Source organism: Triturus cristatus, chromosome 8 (genome assembly GCF_964204655.1).
Source record: "Triturus cristatus chromosome 8, aTriCri1.1, whole genome shotgun sequence".
NCBI lineage: Eukaryota > Metazoa > Chordata > Amphibia > Caudata > Salamandridae > Triturus > Triturus cristatus.
Genome location: NC_140591.1, coordinates 304166861 through 304187613, shown reverse-complemented (window position 1 = coordinate 304187613; position 20753 = coordinate 304166861). Strand labels below are relative to the sequence as shown.

General features: G+C 47.1%; 1 protein-coding gene across 1 annotated transcript in view; it reads left to right on the top strand.

The window, feature by feature from the left end:
- Positions 1–20753, top strand: part of LOC146802023 (cytochrome P450 2J2-like) — a 472990-nt gene that overhangs the window by 159179 nt on the left and 293058 nt on the right. Inside the window, exon 4 of the mRNA XM_085621578.1 lies at positions 2807–2967. Within this exon, the coding sequence (XP_085477704.1) occupies positions 2807–2967 (161 nt within the window). The remainder of the gene's footprint in view (positions 1–2806; positions 2968–20753) is intronic.

Below are 20753 nucleotides of genomic sequence, written 5' to 3'. Positions count from 1 at the left end.
CACAGAAAATCCCACACCCATCTAGGAAAATGGAGAAATCTTTAATAAATAAACTGATATTAGAGGGACAGAAATCTAATCAGTTGGACTGGAGATATGCAATTTAAAAGCCTTAAGTAAAAATAGCGCAAAAAAGCACAAATCACCAACTGGGGTAATCTGGCTGCGCTGGACAGGGACAAAGTCACAAGCTCAAGCCAACTGCAATAGAACGCTGGGTGGGCACAGGGCCAAATTATCCCCCCTGGACAGTGCACCTGTTTGTACTTTGACAGAGATGCAAGGTCTTGTGTCATACTGCATTGCGTTGTTCTGATGAAGCCGCCGCTCAGGAGCTGTGAGGCGTTGCAATGCAAGTTCCGGTATCTAGATGCTTCATGCTGTAAGTTCTAAGGAGGCCGCCGATCAGACGTTGCAAGGTGTTGTGATGCGAGACCTTGCGTCATCCTGCACCAAGTTGTGTTGCACTGTGTCAGTTCTGAGGGATTCTATAGTTGGTCCAGGAGGTGTACACTTTGATACCAGCCAAGGGTCCAGGACCTCTGGCCACCTCTGGTGGATAAGGGCACGCTCTAGTAGAGGCCAGCAGCAGGGCACAGGCAGGTCCAATTGAGTCTGGGCAGCTGGATGGATGAAGGACAGGCCTCTGGAGTTTGTTATGTCCCTGTAACTCAGAATATGAGGCCAGTCAGCTAGCCCCGGAGTCACTATGGTGGTTCTGGGGTCAATGAGCAGGTCCAATCTTCATTGCTCAGGCAGCAGGGCTGCGGGACGGCCTTCTTGCAGCAGGGCAGCAAGGCAGCAGGGCAATCCTTCCAGCAGCAGGGAAGTAGAGCAGTTCTATGTCTGAATCTTCCACAGATCCAGCAGTGATCTGAAGGGTTATTGTGAGGGTCCAGTAATTCATACCTGGTGCCAGCTTTGAAGTGGTAGAAACTTCTACACTTCACCCCACACCTGGTTCTAGAATTCCATTCCTTACCCCACCCGAGTGCCAGGATATCCTGAGTCACAAAAGGCTTGTATGAAGTTCTTTGTGTGCTGAGGCAGCTCCCTTGAAGTGCAAGTGTGGGAGGTGACAGTTATACCTCTTCCATCAGATCAGGATAGCCAATCCTACCAAAGGCAAAGGCCAACTGCCAGCTACACCTAGTCATGTGACCCAGGACACAGGCTGTAGGCACCAAATGGTTAGGACAAGTAAATACCAACTTTCCTAAAGTGGAATTGTCAGAAGTGTGACTTAAAATTTGACTTTATCATTAAAGAGGATTTAAAAAAAACAATTCTTTAGAGATCAAACAGGACATTTCTACCTGTTCAAAAGCAATATTTATCCCTTATTAAATGTAAGAAGGTAACCCAATGTTATCCTATGGCAGAGGTAAGTGTTGCAGTAGTGAAAAACAAATTGTTTTTCACTACCAGTACAGGTAAAACTTAAGAGCACTTGTTCAAGTTTTTAATTGCAAAACACCCTGCGCTATGGGCTGTTTCAAGCCTACCTATGGGTGACATATCTATTTAAAGAAAGGTTTAAACCAGGCAAAAGGTTTATTTTGCCAGATCAAAGTGGTAGTTCAAAACCGCACATAAGCTGCAATGACAGGCTTGAGACATGTTTTAAAAGGCAGTGTAGTGGGTGGCACAATGAGTGCTGTAGGCCCAGCAGCAGAATTTAATTAATAGGCCATAAGTACACATAGTACCACTTTACTAGGAATTTACAAGTAAATTAAATGTGCCAATCAGGCGTAAGCCAACTGTACCATGTTTTAGGTACAGATCACAAGTACTTTAAACTGCACAGAGCCCTAAATCCAACTATAATCAATTCAGAGAAACAGGAGGGGTGAAGGCAAAAGGTTTGGGGGATTACCACACAAGTGTGTCAGATCTAACAATATACATTTGCCATTTATCCTCAATATCCTCAACTTATACGCTTTAGCCACATTCACTTACGCGCTCTCCACATTTCCCACAGTTTGGGAAACGCAGTCCTGGAGAGTACATTTATAATATTCTTGTCAGTGCAATACCTGTTGTACACCGGACTCTGGGTAGTTTGGCCATAGCACTCTCCTTCAAGTAAATGGACTGAGGTGAGTCTCTCAGTGGTGTTCATGCATTCTCTTTCAGCCCATGCATTACATGGCCTGGTTTGCCTCAAAATGAGAAGACATAAGCATTGTCATAAATGAGAGAGATGCAGTACACAGTCTAGAAGAGTGCAGAGAAATATGAGTGCCCATAACAGTTTTGCAACAGGTCAAAGTGCCTGGAATAAGCACAGTGACACAGAGGTACAGCTTCTGTCATGGAGTGCAAGGAATCCTCTCAGCACTGTCAAGTACAAAAACTGAAGGGTAATAATGTCCAGAGCGGTCACCGGAACAGCTTCAGTCATCCTCATCTCTAATGTTGTGTTACTGTTTTCCAAAGGGTTAATAGACACTGTGTTAAATTTTAGAGATGAAGTTCATGTTATGACAATGAACGCCACTCAAGGAGTAAGCACACCTTCACCATTCCTAACTGAATTCAATTTGACCATCAATACATTTCCCAGGGAAGGTTCAAAAGAAACACAAATAAATGGGGGATGAACTGTTAGAGGGCTGATTGTAGATAAAAAGGTAAATCTAAAACAGGCATGGAATATGTATAGCATTTAAAGTTAATGAAATCCACAATTTCTTTGTGAATTTACTAGTTCCTTCAGATATTACTGTCTTTTCCATTACCTCCAACTCTAAATCAGGCCCTTATTCTCTGATATGATGTTTGGTGTCTGTATTTCCAGGGAGTCCTCTAAACCCTGATCACCTGATCATGAGCTGCACAACCAATGTCATCTCTGCTATGATCTTTGGGCATCGTTTTTCCTTTGACGATCATCTTCTGCAACGCCTCCTGGAAGCCATGAAATTAGTGGTACCTTTTCTGAGCTCCTTCTGGGGCCTGGTAAGATACTGTTCCTACATTTTATCTTTCCAATGTATTGAATTCTTAAGGCAAAAAATACATTCCAAGATAATTTAAGATGTGAGTAGCCGGTCGTACATATCTGCCTTGCAGGCCTAAAAAAGACCTTCACCAACTAGTTTTTAGCAATGTTAAAAAGAAGACTGTGTAAGCCATAATAAAAATATATATCCAAATAAAGAAATGCCACAATGAGGATAGGTAATACTGAATGAAAATGAAGCACTGTATTATTATATTTTTTCTTACACTAAAGAAATGTAAAGTTAGTTAAAAAGTGTCTAGGGTAAAATTATAGCTATATAACGATTGAAAATAGGGTTTGGGCCTGAGATGGTTTAAGGCTAGAAAAACATCAGGAGTTTGTGTTCTGGGTAGGATGATGGTTACGGTTATGTTTAAGGAAAGACTATTCTTGACAATGAGTTCTTCATTATAGTTAAACTAGCTCAAAATGAAAAAAAGTGGTTTTGCTTTCTTCGAGTGGTTATTATTACGGTATTCTTTACTTTGGCATTCATGTTCTTATTTTTTTATTCTTATCCAAGTTTTATGATCAAAGGTTTGGCTTAATACTCATAGGCCTTTGCTGTCCTATATAGGTATTCAAACAACAAATTAGGGGATCAAAAAAATCCAGAATCTCTTGGAACGTTTAATTGTCTCAACACAAGAACACAAGAGGTTCCTTTAACCGCCATCACCAAGGATAGTTAGCTATTCTGTAATAACCTTTATTTATAGCTGGAATATATGTAAAGGAAGCAGACAGCCATGACTGACTGATTGACTGACTTGGTATATCTAAAGCGCACTACTGCCGAGGCGTCTTGGCGCTGAGATAAAGTGCAGGCTAGTACAGCGTGACCGGTTAGCACTGAGAGCAAAGCCATGTTTTTATTTGCTTCCTGAAAAGTGGCCTGCTTGGTTGAAGTCGGAGTGGTATAGGAAGTGAATTCCACAATTTAGCTGCGAAGGGTGAAAAACGCTTTCCCCCCACCTTACTCTATTTATCTTGGGGCATAACACCAATCCAGTATTTGAAGATCTAAGACAGTGTGGTAGTTCGTAGCAAGGTAAGAGGGCTTGTAAGTCATAGGCCCCTCCTCCATGGATGGCTTTGTGGACTATACACAAGGCTTTAAAATCCACCCGTCGTTTAACTGGAAGCCAGTGTAATTGTTTTACGCCGGCAGATGTGGACTGGTGCTTTGGAATATTAAGCAATACTCTTACGGCCGCATTTTGTAGAGATTGGAGTTTGGAGAGCTGGGCTACACCAGCCCCCAAATATAGAGCATTGCAATAGTCCAACCTCGACAGTACTACGGCTCCGACCACCGTTTTCCTCAGAGAGAAAGGGATAAAGGGTAGGATCTTGTGGAGGACCTTTAAGGTGAAAAAACAGGCTGGAGACACCTGGTTTATCTGTGGGTCAAGAGTGAGGTCTTTGTCTATCAAAACACCCAAGTTTCTGGCTTTGGCTGCTGGCACCGGGCAGATTACAGCTTCAGGGGGCCACCATAGTTGGCTCCAAACGGATGCTTTTGTACCAAACTCTATGACCTCGGTTTTTTCCGTGTTTAGTTAAAAAAAAATTACAGTTCATCCAGATCATCAGGTCTGTGATGCAGTTTCGAAATCGTTCCACCGTTGCGTCTACACTATGTGACACAGACACCACTAACTGTGTGTCGTCAGCGTAGGACACAAGCGAGAAGCCATGGTTCTTTATCAATCTGGCTAAGGGAGCAACATAGATGTTAAACACAGTGGGGGACAATGCCGAGTCCTGAGGGACTCCACCAGGAAGAGTGAACAAATGTGACTTGAGTCCGTTCCAGTGAATTAACTGCTCCCTGTCTGACAGGAATGATAATAGTAGGGTCAGGGCCTTTCTGCTAATGCCGACCTCCTGCAGCCTTCGTATCAGTACTTTGTGATTTAGTGTATCGAAGGCTTCCGTGAGGTCAAGCAGAATAAGGGCCGCCCACCCCTCCCCATCCATTGATTTACGAACTTCCTCAGTCGCCAAGATCAGGGCAGACTCAGTGGAATACTGAGATCTAAAGGCATGTTGAGCAGAGTCTAGTATGTTATTGTGATCTAGATATGATGTTAATTCTGTATTCATGGCTTTCTCCAAAACCTTGGAAGGCAGAAGGAGACAGGAGATGGGGCGATAGTTTTTTCCTCTAGAGGATCGAGCGTGGGCTTTTTCAATATATGTCTTATACAAGCCCTTTTCCAAGCAGATGGAAAGATCCTGGAACTTGTAATGTGATTTAGCAGCAGCGTCAGAGAGACAGTGATCAAGGTTAATAAGAGAAAATATATGACATTAACACAGCTTCAATAAGAGAATTGAAGAAGTTAGAAAAGCACAATCAAGAGAATTAAAGAATTTAAAAAAGCACACTCAATGTTGTTAAAAATTGTGTTTCTGGGTGACAGAGGTATGCACCCTGTCCAAGCAGGAATCACAATCCTAGTAAATGAACCTGTGCTCACTCCCTGGTAACTTGGCACAGAGCAGTCAGGCTTAACTTAAGAGGCAATGTGTAAAGTATTTGTGTAACACTTCAAACAGTAAAACAGTGAAAGCACCACACAAAAAGATACATCACCTGGTTAGAACAATAGAGCTTAATTTAGTGAACAAAACAAGACCAAAATGACAAAAACTCAATACATTGAACTGGAGTTATGATTGTTTAAAAAATATCGTGTAATGTCATGCTTAAAAGCTTAACACACCAACTGGGGATATCTGGTAGCGCTAGACCGGGTCAGATCCAAATGTTCAGGCCAACTGCGATAAAGCGTGGGTCAGATACAGAGACCATCTTAGCCTGCTGAAACAGTACCTTGATTTGCGATTGTGTCGACGTCGAGGAGGAGATGCGAGGAGCAAAGGAGGCGATGTGTCGGCATCGATTCTTGGTAAGTAGGCAATGCGTCTGCTCCTAACTGGGCAAAGTCAAAGATGTGTGGGGAATGGAGGCGATGTGCGGCACCATTGGTAATGCGCAGCTCTCTGTCCTCACAGAAGCGGCGATGCGTCTGTGTCGATGGAAACGTGCCTGTTTCTCAGTGGCACAACTGCATCAATACATCGATATTTGCTGGGGCAGCACTTTTTACCCACTTTCAAGGGCCCAGAACTGGATTGACACCACTCGGAAGGGCAAGACTCTCAGATTGCAGAGCCTAGGCCTCGTAGCAGGGTTGCTAGAAGGGTGGTTGGAAGTCTTTGATGTACCTGAGACTTCAGAATAGGAGGCAAGCAGACAAGCCCTTGGAGTCACTCTGGGTCCAAGTGGTGTAGGTCCTGTCCTTCCCACCAGGCAAGGAGGGCAGAAGATAGGTCAGCACAGCAGAAAAGCAGTTCTTCCAGAGCAGCAGTCCAGCAGAGTGGCAGTCCTTCAGCAGCACAGCAGTCCTTCTTCCTGGCAGAGTATCCACAGCTCAGAAATGTACTGAAGAATGAGTCTGAGAACCCTTTTTTAGGTCGAGGACCATCCGGTCTGCCGAAGGCAGAACCGGAAGTCCGGAGATCTTATGTTTCTGAGAGTGGCTCTTTAGCCCGCCTCGCTTTTTGCCTCTCCTCCATTGGCTGGCTTCCTAAACGGAGGCCAGCCATTGGAGGAGAGAGCCGTCCCTCCAAATAGGCTCCGTCTTTTCAGATTCGGGGGCGTGTTCCGTGCTGTTCTTTCCACTTTTTAGCCACGCCCTTTTTCGAACAGCAGGAACACGCCCTCGAATCCGAAAAAGTTTGGAAGCTTCCATCCGCCATTTTTTAGCAATCACGCGAAGCTCCGAGGGCGTTGCGGGCGGCGCCGGGCTCGGGAATCCTGTGCACAGCTCCCAGGTGCAGCCTGCTCCATGCCCGGCTGCCCTGTGCGCATCACAGACCGACAGCCTCCTCCCGAGGATCCCGGTGGCTGCGCTCCACCCTTGGGCAAACAATGTGCTGCCCAGTGGCACTTTAAGTGGCTCGATTGATCTTGAAACTGCTGTATAACCATTGTGTGCTCAGTCAGACCTATAACCTTTTACCCTTACTTTACTTGTGGATTTGGAATATTGTGGTTCAGCTGCTGCACGTGAGAAACGAATCTTCAAACTCTGCTATATGTTTAAAGCACTTCTGAAAATGGTGCTGGGAATCTGGAAGTCTTCGGTTTAATATGGTGAGTTTGGGCCCCTTATAAGTGGGTTGTGGGTAGCGGGGGCTTTTCTGGAATATCCACCTAGGATATGCGTAAGGGGGTGTTCACCAATTTGCACCTGCAGAGTTTCTAGTCTCTCACGTGCCCACTCAGTGCTGTATAACTTCACATCTGCCTTCGCAGAATGTTTTGCCATTGTACCCAATACTGGGGCCTTCTCCCTGTACTCCGCCCTTAGGTTCACTACCACTGTTGTACCACCACCCACACAGTGTGGTACTACTTCTGTTTCTCGATCACCCTCAGACTGAAGAATCGCTACTGATTTTGCACCTACAGACCAGGGTGCGAAAAATCATACACACGAACAAAATGGAGTAAACTCTCCCAAAAGGGGGGGGGGCACTATCCACTAAGTATGATCCATATATTTAGCATTCAACTACTGGTTTGGTACCCTTGGAATGCTGTATTGGTATTATAACTGTCGAGGAATGGTGCGCCTTTGCTAAAGGGCTCACTAAATAGATTGAATTCCTGATTTGACATGACTGCGTTATTTGTGCAGTATGTAGTTGGCCAATACTGAAATCGGTTGGGGATTCAGCAGTGCTTAATTTGAGCCAGTGGTTTCCGGTGCTGTCTGGTGATCCGATTCCGTCTCCTGTACGATTGTGGGTGGAGGCTGTTAGAAGCCAACTTATGTTTGAAGAAAAGGATTTTAAAAAGCGTGAGTGCTGAAAGCTGTTAATATAAACCGGAGCAGGTTCACTGACTCCATTTCTTGGTGCATCTTTTTAGGTCTGGCGTTAGCCAAGAACTTTACATTAAAAAACATATATATATGTACAATACTTTATTTAAAGGGGTTTTAGCCAGCTTTCTTCATCCATTGGTGTCGTTATGTCATTCCCATTTAGCTTCTACCCACTACCGCAAACAGCATGGGATAAGGGGGGAGGGGAGGGGGGGGGTCTGCCCTCTTCAGGCACTGGATAGCTCAGCTTTGAGTAATTGTTGTAAAAGAGCAAAATGCAAACTCATCCCACAAGCTAGTTCCCTTCTGTGCCATTTTTTTTTGTTTTATTACTTTGTTTTCTCTGTTTAGAATTTGATGTGACACCAGCTGCTCTGCCAAATGTGAGCACAGGCCACTGTCCACACTTTATTCGTTTCTGTCTCCTCCCAGTGCTGTTGTAAATTCCTTCTAGAGTGTCCTTTTGTTTACTGTTTGACTGCTGGTGTTTCACAGCATAACAGATTGCATCCAGTTGAAAAGTTATCCATCACATCAATATTATACATGTGAATTCATAAATGAACAGTTCTTCTGAGCATATTTATTCTGTACTCCGTTTCACCAGTGGTTCTTTAATAAACTTTGCACAGGAAGAAAACCAGCCTTTTTTCGTGTTTAATTTGCAACACTAACTTCTTTTCTTTCTTCTTTCTTTGGTTTTGGTCCTCCTTCCATTCCTTCCTCCCCTTTCTATTCTCATTTCCTTTCTTGCTCTGCCTTTTTTTCCCATACCTTTTTAGGTCTCGGCTAGCGATGGCTGCGCTTGCGCAGTCTCGCTCGCGAGACATAATGACTTGGGAGAAGAGGGGCTTGAACCCGCCCCTCTTCTTCCCTGTTCTCCATTGGCTGGCCTAGTAAATGCTGGCCAGCCATTGGAGAAGAGGTCCCGTCACTCTAATCCTGCCCCGTCCTTTTCGGATCGGGGGGCGTGTTTTTTGCGAGAAGTCTCAGGGAGGAGACAACAGCAAAACACGCCCCCCAATCCGAAAAGGACACTCCCTTTCTCCGAGGCATTTTCTGCTGTGCCTCGGAGAAAGGCGGTGGTGTCCCGGCGTTGCTCCCTCACCTGATCTCCTACTGTACGGCAGGAGCTCTGTGCTTGGCCGCTGAGGTGACGGACCCGCGTCATGGGCAGCGTCCGTGCTCATTCCGTAACCCGGAGTCTCCGCTCCGCTCTAAAACAGCAGGGCGTTAACAGGGAATTAAAGCAGGCACGCTCCGTTCCCGATATACCCGCAGCACAAAGACATTCGCAGAAAAGCATTCCGACATACCTCCGGCGCATCTCTCATTCCGAGGTATTTCATGGACTTAGGTTTCTGAAAAGAGCAGGAGGGGGGTTTATCTCGGTGCCTCCCGGGTGACCCACGCGGAGGCCCCGGTCTGCTTCTGGTGCGATGAAAGTGTCCCGGATGGGCCGTCAATCTTTGGACATTCTGGGGAATGTGAAACGAAAAGGAAGCGCATCTTTTCCAGCTTCTGCTGATTGGCGTATTCCATTATGGGGTTTGCACCAGGGCACAAATAGAGAAAATACAGTTTGTGCTGTATTTTCTGCTGTGTGATTATCGAGTGCTCACAAAGCAAGCTGAATGTGGCACCTATGTAGACTTGTTCAACGCATTTGAAAAGTGGAGCAAAATGAGTTTGCTTTGCTCCCTGTAAAACCAGAAGGAAATACCAGTTATCTCCATGTTTTGCGCTGGTATAAAATTGGATGCAATAATTTCCAGGGTTTTGACCAATTTTGCTTTATTTCTTAGTATTCAGGTTGTAAATATAGTGCAAATTAAGGTGGTATTCGCACCAAACTGATAGTCATTAGAAAGTATAGAATTCGAGGATGTACCGGGGTTTGCCCAAGCTACTGTCTGTACCCATGTTCCCCCAGGAGCGGGTACCTTCACCCCTTCCTTGCCCTTCCCCTCACACCTCCCCCTCGAAAATGGTTCCTGCTCCAGTGCCCCGTCATTGTGTCACACGCAGATGCGCCACGCCCCTTGCTGCCTCATGGCCTCCCACTTCCACCACCACACCCCCTCCCGCAGTCGACAGGAGATAAAGTCAAGATGAGTAGGGGAAAGCCATGGGAGGCGAGGAGAAGCGCTGCGGGGGGCCCCGGCCCGGGAGCCGGAGCAGCGGGCCTCTCCCCTGTGATGTTTGTTTATCCTCACACCTCTCCAGGCGGGATAGAGGGGACAGGGAGGTATGTGCAGTGAGAACTAGCACTATTTCTGGATGTGGATAGATCAGCGGGATATACCATGTTTCCTGGCTGCGGGTGAGTTAAGCCTCAGATCTGCCACCCCGCACCGGTTCAAAGATAGCCTGTAGAACTGTAGGCGCGAAAGGACGGACTCTTTATTTTCTAGCCTCCATTTCTAGGAGGTTTATCTCTGTCTGTAACCAACCCTATGTTCTTTTAACGGCCGTGACACGGGTCATATGTGGTCTCAATGGGCGCTTTTAATAATGTAGGCTAACTCCCTGTCAGAGACTCCCTGACATTGTTGTGGGATTTAGCTCCATATCCATTTCAGAACTCTTACAATTCTGGCTTCTAATACTAGAGCTGTCCGACCCATCAGACTGGATCACCGATGTAATCCCTTGAAAGAGAGGAGGAAATAACTATTCAAACTGCAACCCGAGTTCACGATCAGCTGGTGCTATAGTTCCGCGGGTTAGGCGCCTGCTTCCGTTTTCTGTGTCTAATCTGCTGTAACTCTCGCGCTCCAAACTCGGACTGAGCCTGCCGATGAGATCAGCCTATCACATGCACACCACGTGTTTCAGAACTTCCAGCAGGGTGTTGTAGGTGCCTACTGTACAGATCTCCGTCTTCTATGCTGCTGAACGCCATAGGCTACTCAGTAAGGCAGATCAGTGGGTCGTGTGCCTGCTGCGGAAATCCATGAGACGCTCGCATATTACACATTGCACCACGTGTAGGATAGCTCAGTGTGTTAGACCCCTTCAGGGAGTTTGTGTACAGTCTAAAAACAAGCATTTACAATGCAACGGTCTCGGCATTGTTAAAGTTAGAGCTATTGGCATTGCTCATGACAATGCCGTTTCTTTAAATGTTTTAAAAACAAAAAACATAAACAAAAATAATGTCATGAGCAATGCCAATAGCTCTAACTTTACCAATGCCGAGACCATTGCATTGTAAATGCTTGTTATTTTTTTCTTTCATTCCTTCCCTGTTCTCTTGTTTCCATCTCTTGCCTTTTCATTTCTTTCTTGCTTTCCTTTCTATTTCAACTTTTGCCTGTTGTCTTTTCTTGCCTTGCTTTACTTTCTTTATTTACTTTCCTTCATGTCCTTTCTTTCTCAAAGGCAAGAGTCTGGAAGCCAGTGGCACAACTATTGGCTTTTTTTAGGTCTGTGTTAGCCAAGACCTTTTGATTATTAGTAAAATGTGTATGATATAGTTACCTTCAGGGCTAGGGAACACTGTGGTAATGGTCGAGACCCAAAAACATTTTTGTCTTTAGTCGTTTTTTTTCTTTATAAACTCCTGGCAGCTTCCCAAACGATGCGTGTTTGCTAAAGCCATGACAAACCAAAGAATTGCCGAAAGGCTGGTGGAGGACGCCGGGTCGATTGCCATTCTCAATTCTTGTTAGCGCAATATTTCTAGCAGAAACATTACGTGACCAGACCACACTTGAGCACCCAACCAACAGTGTTTACTTTACAAATTTAAGGGAATATGTTGGCATTTCGGCACATTACACGCATTTTCGATTTTTGAAATCTTTTTATCCTTTCCCTGCATTCAAATGTCAATTTCCATTGACTATTGGTCAAAACATGGCAGATTTTGTTACTGACCTGGGATAACTTATAAAACTTGATAGCATGCATGCCCATTTTGTACTAGTACCACTTCTAACGAGAGCTGCGTTCTCGAAAGCCAACGTGACCAGCGCTGTAGTTTTCAAGGTTTCAGAATTGTGCCACCATCCTGACAAGGTGGCAGTGTTTGGCCCAGTAAGACGCGCATGTTCTTGTTCGCACTTGGCTACCTGTTGTGTAAAAAAAGAAAACTAGATTGGTTTTATTTTGCACGTGGGCCTCGGTTAAAACCTACTCCTTAATGTGCCACCCCCAGTCCCAGTGATGCTCAAACACCTTTGCTGAAAAAGTGAATTGGCGTACTTCCGACAACGCGCGGAATTGGGATGACTGTGTCTCTTTAGCGGTTTGAGCCTAGGGAAATCTCCGCTCGAAGGCTTTGGACATTGGTGCTACGCTGGGCTGAACTACCTTCGCTCCTGTGACTGCCCTCTTCGTGTTGAGCCCAGGACACGCTCCCACTGGTTGTGCTCCCGCTGCTGAGCCCACTGCAGCACGGGTGCGCGAGACGCTGCCTCTCTGAAGGGACCTGCTGGTTGGGGATCTGCTCACCCGGGACTGCGAGGACCAGGCTGCTTTGCGCCTCACCAATCGCCCGCTCCTGGACACTCTTCCCGGGCACGCCCCCAACAACTACATTAAGCCTCGCGGCCCCCGCTACGCGGGAGCCGCTCGAAGGCTTTGGACATTGGTGCTACGCTGGGCTGAACTACCTTCGCTCCTGTGACTGCCCTCTTCGTGTTGAGCCCAGGACACGCTCCCACTGGTTGTGCTCCCGCTGCTGAGCCCACTGCAGCACGGGTGCGCGAGACGCTGCCTCTCTGAAGGGACCTGCTGGTTGGGGATCTGCTCACCCGAGACTGCGAGGACCAGGCTGCTTTGCGCCTCACCAATCGCCCGCTCCTGGACACTCTTCCCGGGCACGCCTCCGTTGTTAATTTAAGCCACACCCCCTCCACGCGATAGCGGGACGCGTGCGGGGCGCATACCGGGGCGAAGACCGGGCAAAGAGCGGGCCGTTTGAGGCCGTTCGAGGACAGGCGAGGCTGGGACTGGGCCAGTCCTCCTGCCCCTCCCCCTATCTGGAATTGCACTAGATTCTCGTCGCTAATTTCTACAAGAGATGTCGACCAGGGAAACCAGGAGCAAAAGCGCATCGGTTGCTGCCGCTCCCATAAATGGAACACTTGATAAATATTTTGTGAAAGCTGGCTCCCTACTAATTGAGGACATCACGCTTCTAGAGAGGCGAATATCCCAAGAATTAGATAGGGTGAGGAGATCGTCTTTGGGCCCTTTGGCTCAGGCTAAGTCTCCTGAGGTTAGCCTAGAACCCATTGCACTGGACAGTGGGGCCGCTGGTTCAAGTGACCCCCCCGGGACTATGAATGTTTCAATTTGTTCCTCTCGATTAAGTTCAAACGATCTTAGTAATTCCACAGATCTTAGTATGTTTACTCTCCCGCCTGCTCAACCTCACCCTATCTCCACTATCACACCAAATTCTGACCCCATAATTACCAAACACATAGGCCCCAAAACCTACACGCGGAAGGGGACCAGAGAAGGGGCAATTCAAATAAAGGGAGAAGGGGCAATTCAGAAGAAGAGAGGAGGGCTAAGGAACCAGGTTGGCCGGAAGCCAAATACCACAAAATCCCCGTCCCACTTTCCAGCAAACATTCCCAGTATAAACACCAGGGGTAGCATGCAAACTGCCAGAGCCAAGGCCTTGCTCCCAAATCTACCAGAAGAAAGCAGTCCTCATGCTCATTCCAACTTACCTGAATCCATTGAGGAGGATGTCTCCCTTCTGAATATAGGCGCACTAATTAGAAATCTACTAAGCCCCATGGAAGAAAGGCTAATCAAAATTGAAGCCAGGCTAGCCATCATCGAAAAATCAACAGTGCAACTGGCCGACAGTATTAAAGTAACCAGCACTGGGGGGCCTAAGGTTGTCGCCAGCGAGGCAAAAAAGGGACCATCCCAGGCCCCCAATCAGGCCAAAAATAATTCCCACATAGCGCAGCTGACAAATTTCAGTGGGTTTCTAAGCACTAGTATACACCCCGAGCCATTTGTCCTAATGCATCCCCCAGATCACCACAACCACTTATCCACTCTCAAATCTAATCCAAAACAACTCAGGCAAAATAACCTTGTCCCCAACAAATATTTAAGCAATGGCGAATTAATCATTGAGGAGGCCAACAAGAGAAAGAAGCCCGGCCCAGTTCACCTTCCTCCTGAGGCAGCTCCCTACACTGTAGTGTTAGTGGGGATACCAGAACTGAATGTTACCGCAAAAGAATCCACCATTTCACTTAAGAACAAGGTGACAAACTGGCTATCTAGATATAGACCGCTCCCGGAAGGTATTACGAGCCCAGTCCTTATGGTTCGAAGGGCGCCCTGGTTGGGTAACTCAACCAAATCTATAAATGGTGACTGTGTCATAGTTAGCTTCAAAGACCAAAGGACAGTGCAATATATATGCAGATGGACTTTGGAGAATGAGGGGACTTCCATTAAATCGCTACCCCTCTCCTTTTTCTATCCCCCTGCGGTGCATGATAGAGAGGACGAGGCACGGGGGAGCTGGCCACTAACCTTGGGTGGATGGGAAGAAAGCCAAAGTAGGCTGGATTCTCATAATCCCAGAAGTAGATACCAAGGCTGCCCCGAAACTAATGCCCAGCAAATCTACCCAGAGAAACCGGATGGTGAGCTGGATAGAGGATGGAGAGAGTTTCCCAACCCTAAAAGACAGCAGCACATCCACCACACTGAGAACTTGGACGATGCAGGCTGGGAAACCTGCCACAGGAGGGGTGGTAACCGGGCCTTTACTGAGCTAGATTATTACCACAGGAGATTCCCCCACCCATTCTCTCTCCCAACTCAAAACAGATATAGTCAACTTGAAATGGTAGACTGACTATCTTTACCCTTAGGTGGTCAGTGTAATCCTATACCAGAGCAGGGAGCGGAAGGAAATATTCTAGTGCCAGAGCAGGTCGATGCCCTGGTGCACCTTGGAGATTCACCTATTTCCTCTGGTGACTCACGAAGTACTGTGAGGGAAGTAACAAACTACTCCCAAGTACACACCATGACTACGCCCAGTGACATAGGGGATGATCTTACCACCATCACCATCCCAAAAAACAGCTCCGATCCGCTAAAAATACTGTCATGGAACGTGGCAGGATTGGGAAATAAGCTTGATTGTCAGGCATGGCTAGAATATATTAATGCCAAAGATCTCTGCATGTTTCAGGAAACCTGGGAGAGAGAGGATTACTCAAGACAGGATTTCGCAGTATTTTCTATACCAGCGAAATGGGGGGGTAGAGGGCGTCCTTCGGGTGGCCTCCAAACCTGGGTTGCAGTTCACTTGGGCTGCCAGGCTATGCGCCTTCCAGTGGCATCTGAGGACATACTTGTGGTCCTACTGGAATGGTCGAAATGTTGTAGACTAGCAATAGTAAACGTATATTCTAGGCCAGTCACTATCACCCAGGAGTCCCACACCATCGCGGAACTGTCCGAAGTTTTGGGCGTACTCCCCAAGGGGACCCCTTTCCTAGTAGGTGGAGACCTGAACTCACATTTTGAGCCCCTACCTGGTCTTTTGGACGGGGCCGTCATAGAGGAAGATGAGAGATGGCGAGTTCCACCGACTGTATCTATACCATCTAAAGCTTGGACACCGTTAGCACTCCAGATTACTGCCCTAACTCTTAAACATGGCGTGAGGGCTTGCAACGGGCGTGTCAAATCTGACATCCCGATCAAACCCACGTACAATCGGAAGGGCAGGGAGTCAAGATTAGATTACATATTGGTACAGCTACTATACTGGTCGTATGTCTCTGACTTCAGGGTAACAGATAGAGCTGACAGTGACCACAATGCCCTGGAATTGGACTTTCTTCTCCCCGGCCGGGCTCATGGGGAATTGGAATTGCTTAAAACCAACCCGGATCTAGTCTTAGAAAGCAACAGGAGGAAAATTAAGTGGGAGAAACTTGTGGCAAGCACAGTAAAGCTCCCTCGGCTCTACAAAAACTTTATCCCCACTCTGGAGAAAATGGGCGTCCTAATTGAGGAACCCAGCAACAGGGGAAAAAACACACAAATATGGCTGTTGCACAAAGAAGTCGTAAAGACCCTGGCTGCAGACTTAACCTGTAACGGACCCAAGAAGGGGGGTAGAAAGACCCAGCACACTTGGTTCAATGCAACGTGTCGTAGGGCAAGAAAGGACCTTTTATTGAGTATAAAGGCCGATAAAAGTAGGCCCGAGATTCAAGCTAGGAGACGCGAATACAAGAAGCTGCTCTCCAATGCTAAGAGTGAGTGGGATCAGAATAAGTGGGAAGAACTCACCAGCTCTCTGGCCGTAATGGACTCACGGAAGTTCTGGCGTATCGTCAATACAGGCACGGAGGAGCCTGCCCTGGCAATCGAACCCAACATCTCTCCTCGCATATGGCAGGAGCACTTCCAGTCACTTTATGCACTGGAAGCAGGGCACAGGGGCTGTATAATTCCACTCCCACTAAATCACTTGGAAGCGGACCTCTTTACTGAAAAGGAGGTCAGGGCTGCTATTGCAGGCCTCTCTTCTGGGAAGGCACCTGGACTGGACGGTCTGCCTGGTGACCTTTTTAAACAGGAGCCTGATATATGGGCCCCTTATCTCTTGATATTATTTAATGCAGTCCTAACGGGCATGGAGGTGCCCTCTACTTGGCTGGGTGCAGAGGTGGTCCCGATTTTTAAGAAGGGCTCGCCTCTGCTCCCATCCAATTATAGGCCCATCAGCCTGATAGATGTGTCCCAAAAACTTTTTGGAAGGCTTATCCTGGACCGTCTCCAGAACTGGATCGAGGAGACTGCTGCCCTGAGCCCATACCAGGCTGGGTTTAGAAAGGGGGTATCCACTACGGATCAGATCTTTCGCCTAAACCTCATCTACTGGAGGACGGCGCTCGTCGAGGGCGGCAGCTTGTTCACGGTGTTCGTGGACTTGCGCGCCGCCTTCGACCTTGTGCCGAGATCCAAACTCTGGAGTGTCCTTGACGACATGGGAGTCCCACCGGACATTCTGGAAATCTTAATTAAACTACACCAGAAAGAAAGCCGGCCTGCGGAGACGGAGACGGAGAAGGGGAAGACCGGCTGTTGGAGGGGTCGTGTGATATTCGAGGTACGGACTGTGAGGACAATCCAGGCAGCTTGTGCCCCCCTTCATTAAGACCAGATATCCAACGATTAAATACTGATTCTGACATCATGCCCCCCAAAGGCAGCAACGCCAGAGCGGCCGGGGCTAAAAGGAAAGGTGGAACGGGCGGAACGGATGGTGGAACAGCGCCGCAGGAGCAGGAGCAGGCTAATAACCCGGCTGAGATCCCCGCCAGGAAGCAACAACAAGCCGGTAAGATCCGCCAGGGCACTGTCGCCCCGGCCACCACAGCGACTTCAGCGCTCCCTATTGCTAGTATGTTTCTTAAATCCAGTAAGGACAAGGGCGCTAAAAGCACTATGCAATTGGATCCTACGTCTTTAGCACGAGGGAATCTGCATGCCGTTGCTATATTGACCCCCCCTGGGAAGATGGACGACATAATCGGTACAGTCGGGAGCCCTGAGGTTTCAGCTACCTCCATTTCCGATGGTGGGACTTCGCTAGCTGTTAGTAACGACTGTTGTATTAATGTCCAGGAGGGAGCTCTAGTTATCTCGCCATCTGATGGAGGGAATATGCAGGCAGCTGTCTTAACGACTATTGCCACCCCCACTGGGAAGCCTCCGGATGATTTAGGGGAGATTTCTTTAACTGTAGGGAGCCCTAAGATGGGCCATCAGTGTAACGGAGGAGCACAGTTTGAGAAAGAGCTCTCGCTTGGGGCTGGCACTCTTGGGACTGTCCCTGCCCTTGCCCCTGTCCCTGCGGACGCAGAGTCGTGCACATTGGAAAAAGTCTCTAGCGAGTGTTTTTTCTCAGTGTCCGAGTGGTCAGAGGATGACGAAAATCGCTCTTCCGTTGATGGCAGCACACACGATACAGATAGTGATATTGAGCAGGAGCCCCCTATTACTGTGGTCCGGCAAGGTGCAATCTTAAAGGAGCAAACCAATCATGACAACAGCTGGGCTCACCCATCGGCCGTGTCATCCTTGTCATCTCAAGCAAGCCCTTCTGGGGCCACCTCTCAGGTGGCCCTTTTGGAATCAATTCACCAGGAAATCATTTCTCATCGTGAGGATACGCGCCAAGACAGCAAAAAGACACAAGCCGCAATAAGGAAATTGCAGGGGGCGGTGAGGAGGCTGTCAAAGGTTAGCGCAACATTGGGGGACAGAGTATCAAATCTGGAGGAGAGGATTGTGTCCTCAGAAGCCCAGGCTGCGGATGCTGTAAGCAAAGTCGATGCCCAGTGCTCACAGGTGTCGGATATTCAATGGAAATTGGAGGACTTGGAGAACAGGCAAAGACGGAATAATCTTAGGGTCCTGGGGGTCCCAGAGGGGGCTGAAGGGGCGGATATTAGAGCTTTTATCCTTAATTTGTTTGCTCTAGCATTCCCGGAGCTTGCCTCTTGGAATTGGCAGTCCGAGATTCAGAGGGCTCACCGTACCCCCTTTAAGGCCCGTACAAACTCCAGAGTTGGGGACAAGCCAAGGGCAATCTTGATTTTTTTGGGTAATTTTACTTTAAGGCAACTTGTTGCGGAGAAAGCTAGACCTGACGCAAAGAGGACCGCCGAAGGAGTGTCGTTTTTTGTTCGCCCGGATTTTTCCCATGCTACGGTCGAAAGGAGGTGGAGGTTAAGGCAGCTTATAAAGCCTTTCCAGGACAAGAAGCTACAAGCTTATTTGATAAACCCGGCCCAGTTAAAAATTATCAAGGAAGGGAAATCGTTTTATTTTTCCTCCGAGATCAAGGCGAAGGAATTTCTCGACTCTTTGGACAATTAGGTACTATGGTATATGTATGTGGGGGCACTCCCCTCGGCGGTTCCTCTTTGTCTTTCTTCAGGTTTAATCGAGATGGTTTTTTGTGATCTATTGGATCTATATGTGGGAATTTTTTTTTCTCTTTATTCCTCGTCTGTGACCTATGCACACATCATATGTTCAGACTAGGTCTGAGCGCCTCATCTAAGGGGTTTGGGGTGCGGGAGGGGCGATGGGGAGGGTTGGGGTGGGGGGGTGGACATGGGGACTGGGTTAGATTAGGGGGCTTAAAATTAAAAAATCAGTTGATTAGGTGTTGTAGAATGATTTATAGCTTTGAAATTTGTCTCTTTGTTGACGTACGAAATGCCTGTTTAGGTAATGCTATCTTTTATAGGGGTCTTGTTTTGCTCTGGCTAGGCTCTGCAGAAAACTCCCATCAATATGAGCATGAGTATTAAAATTGGTACTATTAATGTTTGTGGTTTGAATGATTGGAAGAAGCGTCAAGGGCTTGAGTTTTTAGTTAAACAAAATAGGCTAGATATAATTTGTTTACAGGAGACCCACCTCCCCTGGGCCAAACGCAATCTGATGAATATGAGAGGGTATGAGCTGATCGCCTGTTCGTCACAGACCTCTACGATTAGGGGTGTGGCAGTGCTGGCTAGAACTGCACTAGGGGGTGTGAAAAGGGCGAAAAGTGACAGGGTAGGCCGCTGGGTCATCGCAGAGCTTGCTATAGGAGTTACAGTCTGTTCTATTTATGGTTCAAATTGCGATGACCCGGAGATCTTTGATTATTTGGAGGAAGAGCTGGCAGTTTGGCCAACCCCTCTTATACTCTGCGGGGACCTAAACATCTCTGCAGCTTGGCATAATTCGGCCGATTATCGAGGAAGGAAACCAAGGGTCTATCGAGCACTGTCCTCCCTTATCTCTACACATGGGCTTAAAGATGTCTGGGGCGAAAAGGAACCTCAGGACCCAGGGTTCACATATTTTTCAAATCCGTTCCAAAAATTCTCTAAACTAGATTATTTTTTTATTTCTCAATTGGAAGTAAATAAGGTTACTATTGTGAAACTCCCCAGATTAATCTCCGATCATAATCCTCTTGTTTTGTCATATAGGGTTGATGGTTTGGGTAAAAAGTACTCGAATTGGTCTTTCGAAAGAAAATTATTAGCAGATCAGAGGTATATCGAACATATTAAAAAGTGGTCTGGGGAGTTTTTTGATGCGAATAGATACAGTGCCTCTAGGAATGGGGTTTGGGAAGCTTATAAGGCTGCATTTAGGGGGGAAACTATTAGTTGCGCGGCTAGGTTAAGGAAGGAGGATAAGGCAATGGTTGACGAACTTTTGGTTGATCTGGCAAAAGCGGAGTTTCAACACGGTGTGCAAATAGGTAGGGGATCTGATGGGCTGGAGTGCTTTAGGAAAATGGCGGTCATTAAAGCGGATTTGCAGAAAGTAGTTACTCAGAAGGCGGTCGGGGAGTATCAGGCTTCTAAGACGAAGCGTTATGAGACCGGGGAACAGGCAGGTAGGATTCTGGCATTACGCATTAGACAGGATAGATCAAAGAGTGCTATCCTTAGTATACAGGATGAGGGAAAAACTTACTCGGAGACCAAGGACATTTTAAATGTCTTTAAAAAGTTCTATCAAAAATTATATGACGAGGAGAGCCTTCAAAATGAACAGTTTGATTGCCTAAGTTTAGAGAATGGGAATACAGGCCCATCACTTGATACAGCCCTAAGAGAGGAGCTGGATAGGGATCTAACGACATCTGAGATCAAAGATGCCCTCCGAGAATTAGCTGTTGGGAAAGCGGTAGGTCCTGATGGAATCCCTATGGAGGTGTATAAAACCTTGGAAAATGAGCTACTTCCCATCTTGCTGGATCTCTTCAATGGGATTTTGTGTTCAGGATTGATTCCGGAATCCTG